This window comes from Oreochromis niloticus, linkage group LG7 (assembly GCF_001858045.2).
Source record: "Oreochromis niloticus isolate F11D_XX linkage group LG7, O_niloticus_UMD_NMBU, whole genome shotgun sequence".
Taxonomy (NCBI): domain Eukaryota; kingdom Metazoa; phylum Chordata; class Actinopteri; order Cichliformes; family Cichlidae; genus Oreochromis; species Oreochromis niloticus.
In genome coordinates, this window is record NC_031972.2 from 51,415,330 (window position 1) to 51,426,907 (window position 11,578).

General features: G+C 41.5%; 1 protein-coding gene across 2 annotated transcripts; it reads right to left on the bottom strand.

The window, feature by feature from the left end:
* Nucleotides 1-587: 587 nt before the first annotated feature.
* skor1b (SKI family transcriptional corepressor 1b) lies at nucleotides 588-7,726 on the bottom strand. Of its 2 annotated transcripts, none has more exons than XM_005470659.3 (8): nucleotides 7,338-7,726; nucleotides 5,204-6,948; nucleotides 4,769-4,868; nucleotides 4,579-4,683; nucleotides 4,407-4,466; nucleotides 3,740-3,814; nucleotides 1,979-2,053; nucleotides 588-1,374 (listed from the first exon to the last, which is right to left on the bottom strand). In XM_005470659.3, the coding sequence occupies exons 2-8, from the start codon at nucleotides 6,929-6,931 to the stop codon at nucleotides 1,280-1,282; spliced, it is 2,238 nt and encodes a 745-aa protein (XP_005470716.1). In that variant the 5' UTR covers nucleotides 6,932-6,948; nucleotides 7,338-7,726; the 3' UTR covers nucleotides 588-1,279. The 2 variants fall into 2 exon arrangements, with proteins under 2 accessions (XP_005470716.1, XP_003440374.1); XM_003440326.4 differs by having other exon boundaries at nucleotides 588-1,377.
* Between the last annotated feature and the right edge of the window lie 3,852 nt (nucleotides 7,727-11,578).

Below are 11,578 nucleotides of genomic sequence, written 5' to 3' on the forward strand. Positions count from 1 at the left end.
AGTGTTTCTTCCCTTTATTCGTGCTATATTTTGTAAATCTTTTATTTAATTTGTCAACTGACAATGGCAATATTTGATCCTTATAATTAAGTCATTTAGGCGTAATTAATATTGGCAATTTCAACTTGGGAATCCGCCACCTTTTCCTTGTCTCGTCACTTTATTTATAAAAAACTAAACACCTGATCATTTCAAGTTGTCTCCTCGGGCTCTGGGAAGTTGGATGTAGGTCTCAGACGTCGATTAACTAGACAAATATTCCACACTCAAAATAGCCGAGGGTTGCTTGTTTTCGGCGTGTAGAAAGCTGTTTTCTCATGGATATGGCATTATTTCCCCCTCCGCAAACAGTTATTTAAATAACGCTTACAGCATATAGCTTCATTCATTCATTCACAAAGGTGAAAGGTGCGCTCACATAAGTGGGTTTTGCTAAATTAGGAGTCCACTGGCTCCCGAGATCCTGTGTGGATTGATTACTTGCAGGAAAAAAAGAAAAAAAAGTTGTGGGAATCAAAAGGTAAAAAAAAAAAAAAAAAGTAAATATGCCTTCTGACAACACTGAGGGGGGAAATAAATCACACTTCTTTAAATAAAATGATTTATTCATTAGCGACAAAAACAAATATTACATGGAGGAATAGGCTATTCTTAATAGGATATGTCACTGCTTACAAGGTCGCAGATGCACTAATTCAGCCTACTAATTTCTGTGTTTTTCAAATTTCCAAACGCAAATAGGCATAGTTTGACCGCTACAGAAATAAATATGCTGTATTCCAACGCGGAGGCTTTTTTGTACTTTGTTTTGTTTTGTTTTTTTACTGTAATTCCCACCACTCGTTTTAAAGTGCATAACATCCAAGGTAAGCTACTGGCCTGCATGGAAGAACACATTAAAATTAGTAGGCTTATTTACAATACTGAGAGGATAAGGAGCAATGGACCGTCTAATCAAAGCTGCTATTGTTGATAGGGGGAGGAAAAAATGAAGAAGAAGAAATAATAACCCACCTTTACAACAGACATACATTGTCATTGCACTTTGCCACAAATAATAATAATCGATGGGATAATTTCAATAAAACAAATCACTGTATGCGAGATACATAAACGCTGAGGGTGGAGATCCACTTTTTTTTTTTTTTTTAATATTACAGGTAATTACACTTTAGACTACTTTCAGCTTGGCTCAGAGTGTCCGTGGTGGTTTTTAAATCTCCCGTGATGTGGTTTTTAACAGAAGCTGTGGATGTGTCCTCGCGCCCCTGTGTCTGATTCACGGTGGTAGCAGAGGCGATTTGAAGGAGCAGGATCCGGTGCAGTGGCGAGGAGTCAACATCTTACAGGAGAAATGGTGTAAAGCGTCGTGAGCTTCTATGAAGAAGGAGATCAAACAATCAATAGTGCACTCGCATGTGAGCGTAAATCACCCTGCTGGGGATTACAGAGGCTGCTGCTGTTTAAATATTTAGACCTACATAAGACAAGTTAAACACATCTGCACATTTACAGTTAAATGATGATATGATCGATTCATGATATGAGTCGGAGTTGCTCAAAACAAGTAGTTTGGAAGCGTTTTAAGAGGCTGTGGACCATCCACTTAAATAGCCTGTCCATCCACAATTACCCTTCAACCTTCTCTTTCTGGAGCAATTCACTGGGGAAAGTGTGCATGCAAGAGGCAAGAGCTGGCCACTAATATCTGTTGATATAAATCGTAGTAAAGTTACGTTATGATCCTCTTCACCACTTTGCACCCCTGATGCATTTGTAAAATAGCCAAAAACAGACATCATGTGAAAAATCAGGCTTGCCCGTTATATATGAAAACAGTAAAATAAACCTAATTGAGCATATAGGCTGTCGTCGGTGATTTTGCATGAAAAATAAGCTATAAAATATCTGTAAATCCTACAGTTAGAAACATCTTGAAACGCTGTTGTGTCCGCTGCCTTTGCTTTATTTTTCTCACCTCTGACTATGTGAAGCTGCTGGACCATCTCCTCCCTGTAGGAAAGTTCCCTTTTCATTTGATCCTGAAAATTATCTGAGAAGCAAATGAAAGATCTGAGTCAGTAAACCAACCACAATTATTTCACAGACAGAAAAAACCCTTCATTTTAGCCCCCAAAGTTACTGACAGCACCATGTAGGAAATGTTTGTACCTCTGATCTTTGTCATTTCTAACATTCATGTAACCTCCACATCATAAACAAACAAAGTGGAATGTTTGTTTAGAGAGAGGCAATAGTTTCTTATAAATTAAGGCTTTTAAGAGGCTGATGCCATTCGTAACAGATACATGTATTAAACTTGTCGGGCAGCTGAACACCCTGTAGAGGGCGCTCTTCTCAAGCTAAAGCTACAAACCAAGGGCATCAACGGCAGCAAACACCCGGGCATGCCTTCAGCTGGAAACAAAAACATTTTTTATGACAATATTTTTTTTTTTAATTTTATAGCATTTAAATGAAAATAAATCCGACCTATAATTAAAATACTGATGCTACTGATGAATGTTTAAAAAACTACTTGCAAGGACATGTTTATATTAGGAGAAATATAAAAGGAATACCCTTAAAATATGTTATATTATAAGCATCTGCTCAGATTTTTGTTTGATAATGTTTCCTCACCGCTCTTATATTTATAACAGTCTTACTTTCAGATATAGTAATAGGGTGGTTATGCTAGGAATCAAAATTAAAATAAAAAATAGTGTCCAATATTAATGATATTACAGTGTTAATATTAACAAGTCTTACTGTCTTGTCCCTAGATTTTTAATAATAATTTTAATAATAAATAAAGATGGCTCCGCCTCAGTATATGTGCATATTTAATATAAGGTCAATAAGTGCAAATAGGTGCCCCATTATATATATGTATATATATGCTAAATGGGCCACATATAGGTTTAATTTCTTTCCAACAATTTTGAAAAACAAATAGTTTTATATATGTAAGCCTTCATCATCACTTAACTACCTATATGTGACATCATTTAGTTTCCATTCTTGCAGGTTTATCTTAATTTTTATTCATCTTTACCTGTACTGCAACCAGTGCACATATTTTGGGTATTACATCAATTCTCAATTTTTATATGAATCTGCCAAATATTCATATTGCTATAAAATATATTTCAGAAAAAAAGGTATTTATTTATTTGTAAGAAAAGGTGGATAAAATTATTTTAAGTTCCAAAAAAATATTTGCTCATATCTCATCTGATATTCACCTGATTAATCACCTGAATGCAGCTGCTTCTTGAGGACATGGTTAGTTTCATTTTCAAAATCATGATCTTTACATTGTCAGTGTGAAGCTGTTAGTGTCATATCCAGATGGTCTTAATGTATGGACTGCAGATGGGAATGTTCTGTAACATTTTTCATTGTGGTGGATGGGCAACAGTTTTATATCTAAATATATTAGTATAGATATTTTTCAGTTAGTGTTTCGTAAAAATCAAACACTGACTTTTTAAAGTTACCCTTTGTTTTTTTCTGCTGTCCACATATATTTTAATATATATATATAAACTTAGTATATCAACATGAAAAAGGGCAAAAGGTAGATCAGATTAAAAATAGCAGTTATTCAGTTCCGCTGCAGCACATGGGAACTACTGCTGAGGTGGATTTGATATATTAAGGCTTGTGTTTTGGCCTCAGTCACAGAGAGGAGGAACATTTGCCTTTACATGCACCGTGGCAGAGATTAGCTTACCTTTTAAATGTTGAAATTCACGTTCCAGCTTTTTCCTCAGCTCCACTTGCTCCAAGAGCTGCTTTTGTAGCTCTTCTGCAAAAATAAACAAATAAATAAACACAGAAAAAGAAATAAATACATAGAAATCAAACAAAAACGACGGGTGTTGAAGGAGAAAAGATGCGGGCTTTTCCATCAGCTTCCATGTAGGACACTTTGCTATTTTTAATGACAGTGACGAGCACATTATTATCATCATCTACACTGAAAATTCAGAGCAGGTCTTCCTGGACTGCAGGCGAACGAACCCCCCCGCCAAACCCCACATTCATGTAACAAAAGATGAAAGTGGAAAGTCTGAGGTGTTGTCTTATTAACTTTAACTTCCGTGTTTCTAATTTGTTAATTAAAGGTCGCTCCAACTCGGAAATACAAAGGCTCCAGGTGGACTCTGAAGGTGCAGATGAGCGACAGGACGTTGAAACTGACTCAAGTTTTGCTTGATTTATTAAATTTAGTCCCGCTTATCTACAACCTCTCATTAGCTTTTTTATATTTATAAATGTATGTGATGGAGAAAAACACAATAAAGTAGGCTAGGTCAAATGTAAATAATTTTATGTAATAATAATAATAATAGTAATAATAATAATAATGATGATAATAGCAGCAGTAGATAGCTTACCTTTTGCCAGACTTTGTATGTCCCTTTGTGTTGGTAGAGCTCTGGGTGGCGCGTCCTCGCCTGAGTACACATAATATAAATTAAGTTCTTCGGCAAAAATGTAGTCCCACATCTCCTGAGCTTTTTTTTTTTTTTGTTGAAATCCCTTTTTTCTGACCTCGGTGTAACTTACCTTCATCCGGCTCTCGCTGGTGCTCCTCGCTGCTTTGTTCATTAAAAGATTTCGTTTCGATCTCCTCCACTGTGGAAGACGGCTCTTCTTTACTTGCACTCTCATCTTAAGACAAAATAAGTCGATATCAATTTTCCTCCCTTTTTTCAACTTTTTTTTTTAAACAAAGGCAGGAAAATAAAAGTCTAACCGTTTGTTGTAAGTAGGCCTACTCCAGGCGGGTAATTCGCAGCTCTGAATTGATACGGACTGCTCCTTTGTTGCAGCTCACTCCTCTCCGGTGTGTAAACCTAAAGGAAAAAGAATTACCACTTCTTTGAAGTTTGGTAAAAAAAAAAATAATATTTGTAATGGAGTAAAACATTAAAAAAAATGAATAATGAAAACCTTTAATTAATGTATAGATATTTTATTAGAGAAACGATAAAGGATTTTATTCCCCCTCCTAATTGATGTGGACATGCCTTTTGTTGTTACTGTTACACTCTTTTAACATAGACAGAAAATTCCCCCACAAGCACACATTTCTCTGCTGAAACGTACACATACAGGCAAAAAGAACAGAACCCGATCTTCAGGGGAAAATTACAGCTCTGAATTATCGCCCGTGTTTGAAGTCACTCACTTCGGTGAAAGGTGCAGCTATGTGGCTCTCTGATAACTGCTTGGTCTGCAGTTCTCTTTCAGAGGACTGGGCCACGTGCAGGCTCGTTTTCTGGGAATCGACCAGGCTGCTCTCCTGCAGGCCTTTAGAGTCAGAATCGTGTGGTGAAACGGTGTGTGTCAAAGCTGGGGGAGTTCGAGGACACACCGAAGACAGAGGCCGGGAGCCCTCCTCCTCTTCCTCGTCCTGCGTTTTGTTTGTCTCCACGTCCACGTCTGGCTCGCCCTCGCTGTCCACGCACGGGGACACAGAGCGGTAGCTCGAACTCTCGCTTAAAAAGTCGGGCGATAAGTAACCGGTGCGACAGCCGTTGTACGCGCTCCTGTTGCCGTACAGCTTGGCGATGCAGTCGGCGTCTTTGATGACAGGTCTGAACGCCGACACGTAGCTGATTTTCCGGGGCTGGAGCGGCACCCCCTCCGCCGGCCTCCCCTCGTCCCCTGACTTGTCGTCTTCATTGCGCAGAGACTGAGTGCTGGAGCATCGGTCGTTATCGACCGCGCTGTCTTTCGATGTGTTGGTGCTGCGATCACTGTGCTCGGACATGTCCATGTCAGTCTGCCTAGGCGGACACAGCAGCTCTGGAGGGGGTTTGTGCTGTGTTTGGGGATACGGGGGCATGGGCAGCGCGCCGGCCGCGGGCCAGAACATGGGGAAGGAGTGGTAGGCGCTGTCCTTGGTGGCAGGCCACAGGACACCCGGGAGGCCGGCTTTGCTTTGCTCGCCCATCATACCGTCGTCTTTCTTCTGGCACAGGCCAAAAGCCGGGAACCCGTATGGGTGAGGGAAGAGGGGCGGTGGGATCTTTTGCATTATCCCGAAGCCCTTGCTGGGCACCGGGATGACCGGGTAGCTGCGCGTGCTCGTCATAGCACCCCGGCTGCCCTCGCAGCTCAGGATCTTTGCGGGGATCTCCGGGGAGCTTTGTGGACGGCTGGGCTCGTGTGATTTCAAAGGAGAGCTAGACTCGGACCCACTGCCTGGCAGCGTCCTCTTGCGACTCCCCCCGTTGAACATGGCCTTCACGTCTTCCCACGCGTGTAAAATCTCCGTGGGACTGCCTTTATCTGTTAGTTTTAGATGCCGCCGCCAAGAATTGAAATTAGCTGCGTCTGGCTGCGTGTACTTGGACTCCGGCGTGCGGTGGGAGTGAAATATGAATTTATTTGGGGAGAAGTACATGTTGCAATAGGAGCACTTGATGCACTTGGCCCTGGAGCTGTTGTATCTGGCCGGTATGAAGCTGCCTCGACTCCCCCAGGCGCACTCGTGGGACACATCAAAGGCAAAATTCTCCGGAAGTTTAGGGGGCGAGTGAGCTCCTAGAAAGGACTTACAGAGTCTCTCCGCCTCCCGTTTAGTGATCATCCCGCAGCGCCTGGAGGAGATGGGCATCGCCCCTGCTCTCCGCAGGATCTCCAGCTGGACAGGGGTGCACTGGACGCAAGTGATCCCCAGCGCCACACGCCTGTTGTGTATCTCGTTATAGCTATAATTCTTCAATAAGGTGTTGGATATTTGTGCGAGGCACAGTCTCTCCTGGCCGTCTATTACCAAAGACACGATCGGTATTCCGTACAGCACCGTCTCTCCGACCTGGTTGGGTTTCAAGTTAGTGCTCGGGTAGGAAAGTTCTTGTTTGGAGTTTGGCGAGGAAGTGGAGTCTCGCCCCGCAGGTATCGAGTCCATCCTTGGAGGCCTAGAAGCTGCAGGGGAAAAAAAGAAAAGCAAGAATTGATATGAACACGTGAGTTAAACGAACGCCAAAACTCCAGCTTTATAATTAGCCTTCACTGCAGCGTTTTTAGGTCGAGGACAAGTCATTTGCAGGCCTGCGTTTTTAATTTAAGACACACGAAGCTGACGCTTTATTTTTAGAAATTAGTCTTTAAAGCAGACACTCGTGTTTAGGACATTGTAGGGAAATCATATAAGCTATTCCACGCTTAAAGTTCACGGAATTATATTTGCTTAAATATCTTAAACCTCTTCAGTGTAAGAACACGATTATATCAAAGAGACTGCGCGTAAATAATAAGGAACACCCCCAAAACACTCAGTGCATCTGCTGCCCAAAGTCTGTTCCCAAACTCACCTCAGACGCTCGCGCAGCTCCCCTCCGCCGTGAACGACAAAGCTGTGATCAAGTGAATGTCGGAGCAATGACAACTCCGCGCTGGAGGACTTGAAGATGTTTGCTTTAGGAGTGGGACGCAGTTGTCCGTGCAGCACCGCCTCCCTCCCGCCTCTCTGCTCCCCTCTCAGTGTGTGCGGATGGTTTGTGTTGCGCCACCAGCAGCAGCAGAGTCCACATGGCAGGCAGACTGTGGTACAGCCCCCCTCCCCTCCCCACTCCACGACAACGATAGCAATCAACTGACGGCAAAACTTATGGCAAGACACTCCCACTCACACAGGCAGTCTGAATTAACTATGGATTCATGACCAATGAAGATGAGCTGATCTGAGTGCTTAGTCTTAAAGAAGCCTGGAGGTTTATTGGGTAAAGTGTTTACAAAAGATACATTAAATAAATAAATAAAAATCGTTGTTTTTTGAAAGCAAACGGTTTTCTTATATTTTAAATATGATAAAAAAAAATACATTTATATAAAAATATTAATATTTTATCATAATTCCGTCATGATATGTCGGTCACACGCGTTTCATGTTTTTTGCTCCTTCCTGTTGAGAAACTCAGGGTTATTTGGCATTATGCACGGAGGAGGCTGCAGTGGGATCAGGCATTCCGCTAAAAACAGCAGGGACCCCCCAAACACATTGTTGTGCGCGTCCGCCTATGAATACGGCGCGCAGGCCTTCATCATGTGCTAGGTTCCCACGGACACGCCGTTTACCAGCTCCCCGGCCTAAACACGCGCTGTGACAATCACCAGCTGCTCTATAAGGTCACTTTGGTGATCTCTCGCTTGGGTCCTTCCCTCTTTTTTGAAAGAAAGGCATCCACGAGAGGAAACCTCGTGCCATAAACGACCAACATTTACCCTTTAAAAGCCAATAAAGGTTTGGATTAATTGTTTTCATCTGGCACAAGTGCTGCGACAGGCAGTCATGTAATATTGATGAAGGTAACAGGACGCGATCCCGTTGGCCCCATCGACTTCAGTGGGGCAGAGCGGTAATGACAACTTGTCCGTAATTGTTCACTTATTCTGAGAGGTGTACCATGTGATGCCACGCGAATAATAATAATAATAATAATAATAATAATAATAATAATAATAATAATAAAACAGTTGCAAAATGCAAATAAAAATGCATATTACTGATATCACAATTATGAATTTAATGCAGATTTCTGTCCGGTCAGAGTTAAATGTGGAAGTGGAAACATTTATATTCGCCGAATGCAAATTAATGGGATTAATGTCCACGTTGTATGATAAAAAAATATTCTTTTATTTTTGCTAAAAAGGGGAAGAAGATGGTGTTGTTCATCTCAAATGAGTAACCAGATTCAGATTGAATGGCAATATCCGTTGATCACTGAAGCAGCAGCGTAAACCTCCTTAACAGCCGGTGTTACATTCAGATGAATCAAAAGTTGTGTTGACAGACTGAACCACTCCAAATGAGCATGCTTTCAAGTATTCAAAAGACTGCCAACGACCCTCTTCTCCTATTAATGCTACAGACTTATTTCGCAGGACTCCCTCTCTGCAGGAAGTGGTGTGTAAAAAGCGATTTTCAACCACACCTACAGGCGAGGAAATGAGAAAAGTAGCCCACCCTCCAAAAAAAAAAAAAAAAAAAAAAAAAAAAGTCAGTGAGGTCATCGTCAGCTTCGTGCTTATTCTACCTTTTTTATGTGTGCAAGCCAGAACAGCTCGTTTAAAAGTGTGTCTGCATTAATCACAGTGCTGCATCAAAGTATGATAATCACCTGAACACTCTATTAAAATAAAAGTGCCAGCCCAGGGGAAATCTTACCTTACTCTTTAATTGTTTTGAAGCTTTGATAGGCTTTTTAATCTAAGATTAATTTATGCATTCTTAAATAACTCTACATATGATTAATAAGCTTGAAAATTAAAAGGAGACTGAAGCAATTATAACAAGTGGTTGGTCATCACCTCATTAGATGGTATTAGAAAGATGCAGTTTGTGAGTTAGTGTGTGCAAATGCGTGTATGTGTGTGTTTGCCTGATTAGGTTAAAAAAAAACACTGGAAGGGTAAGAGCAGCGCAAAATGTGCAAGAGACTGTTTGATGGCAATCACCGGCAAAAGTGCTGCAGGCTAATTATTCTGGATCTTCCCGGTTTTGCTCTCTCTGAGAGGGCGACGCGCAGTAATTCATGGATAAAAGACACGTGATCCAGGACTGATCAGGTACGCCAGCACGGCTCCTCATCAAGATCAAGTTGAGACTGTTCAACATGATTCCACCGGTGCTGATCGTGAGCTGGAAGGACAACAAAAGAGAAAGATCAGCTGTTTGAGAGGCCACCGGAGAGACGCGCTGGAAACAGTGAGACTTGCTAAATGCTCGCTAATGTGTAAACAAGTCATCACCCCTCTCCTGCTCTGATGTTTATTTGTCTCCTAAAAGCCCACCCCTGGGTCCTGACCCCCACATCCTCCACCGCTAAACGGAACATTTCTTCTCGCAGGAGGAGGTGTGCAGTGTGTGTGTGTTGAGTGTGAGTGAGGGGGGGAGTTCATCACAGCATCAAATGAGGCTGAGCGCAGGGACCCTTTTGTCACAGACAGGGACTCATCTGCCAATGGTGAGCTGTGAGGTCCTGAGGGAAGGAAGGAACAAAGGTGCTAAAAGGCTATGTGACAATGAGGGTGCTCCGAGGAGAGCCTTCAAGTGTGGGACACAGGCTGCACGGGACAAGCTGTGCCCATCACTCCGCAATTACTTTTTGTGCAATCCAGAGGCCTTGTGCGGGCATTCATGGAGAGATGCAAGGACACAAGCTGCCATGTCTCTCTGAGCCTTGCTTGCAATATAGAGCTGACCTGAAGCGCATCGTAGAAGGCGTGTGTCGTAAATCACAGACTCGTCTGTTATGGAAAAAACAGGCCAAAAAGAGAGAGAGAAAAAAACCTCCTGGCAAATTCAAATCCTTTTTTTTCTCATGATGAACTCTGCACCCATCAGAGAGCAAACATCACACTGATTCAAAGATGCATTTTGCCCATACTAATATGTGTAATACAATTAGATCGAGCGTGCAGCTAAAGCAGTCACTAAAGGCAATGAGCTTCATGATTGAAGATGCAGAGTTCAGAGCAAAGAGTTCACGATCTTGATGGCAGCGAATGAAGATTTTGGTCGACACTGGACAAAAAAATAAATAAAATAAAATAAAAATCAAAGGAAGAAAAATAAAAATACACAAAGAAATCAAACGGTCGTAGCAGCATTTAACTTAACTTGGAGATCAGATATGTAAAGCTATATTTACCACCAGTACCGAAAAATAAGGCTGACAAAAAAATCACAATAATATACTAATATATTCTAGATATTAACAGCGTAGCAAATATGTGTTAAATTACATTGGAAACAACCTAATATGCATTAATTCATTTTTAACCATAGAAGTTTTTTTTAAATGTGTGAAGTAAAATTGACCTCGAAGAAAGCAGTTGACAAAGAAAAAAGGACCTCAAAATAATTTTGCAATTTCTTTTCTACAATATAATAAAAATAAATAGAGTTTTGTCAAACATAATATAACATAATCCAATCTGCATTAAAACTTTACACTGTTCATCCCCAACAAGAACCAAGTTCAAAAGCGCCTTAATGCTATAGCACACAGATCTCTCTGCTGCTAATTCATAAGAACAACTCTTAAATTGCCATTATAGAGACTGCTTGAGTATTTAGGGACCTTAAGTTCTGTGCACTATCACTGTATGCTACAGTGTAATAAAGGAAGATACAGGAATTTGTCTATATCCAACCCCGAGCAGTTTCAATAGTGTAATGAGGAGTCAAGTGAGAATGGGAATTATCGTAATGATAACAAAGGTCTATGCACCATAGCTTGGGGCTGTTATTGTAGGGCATTACCATAAAGATGCGATGTGCTTGTATTGCAGGGTTTTTGTGAGGGAGCAGGCCAAAGCGATAATAACTATTAGTAGATGACAGTGCTTTGTGGGATTCCAGCTGTGGAGCCCAAATTTCCATACAGATAGAATAGCTCTGGGTGGATGATATGCGTATGTGGGGGAAGGGTTGTGTGACTCCAGTGGAGTCATCTGTGCGTGCGCGCACACACAATCAGGATCAGGAAGTGGCAAATCTCAGTGCTGGACTCAGCCTTGGTGTCCCCAGTCTTACTTGGATGGGGTG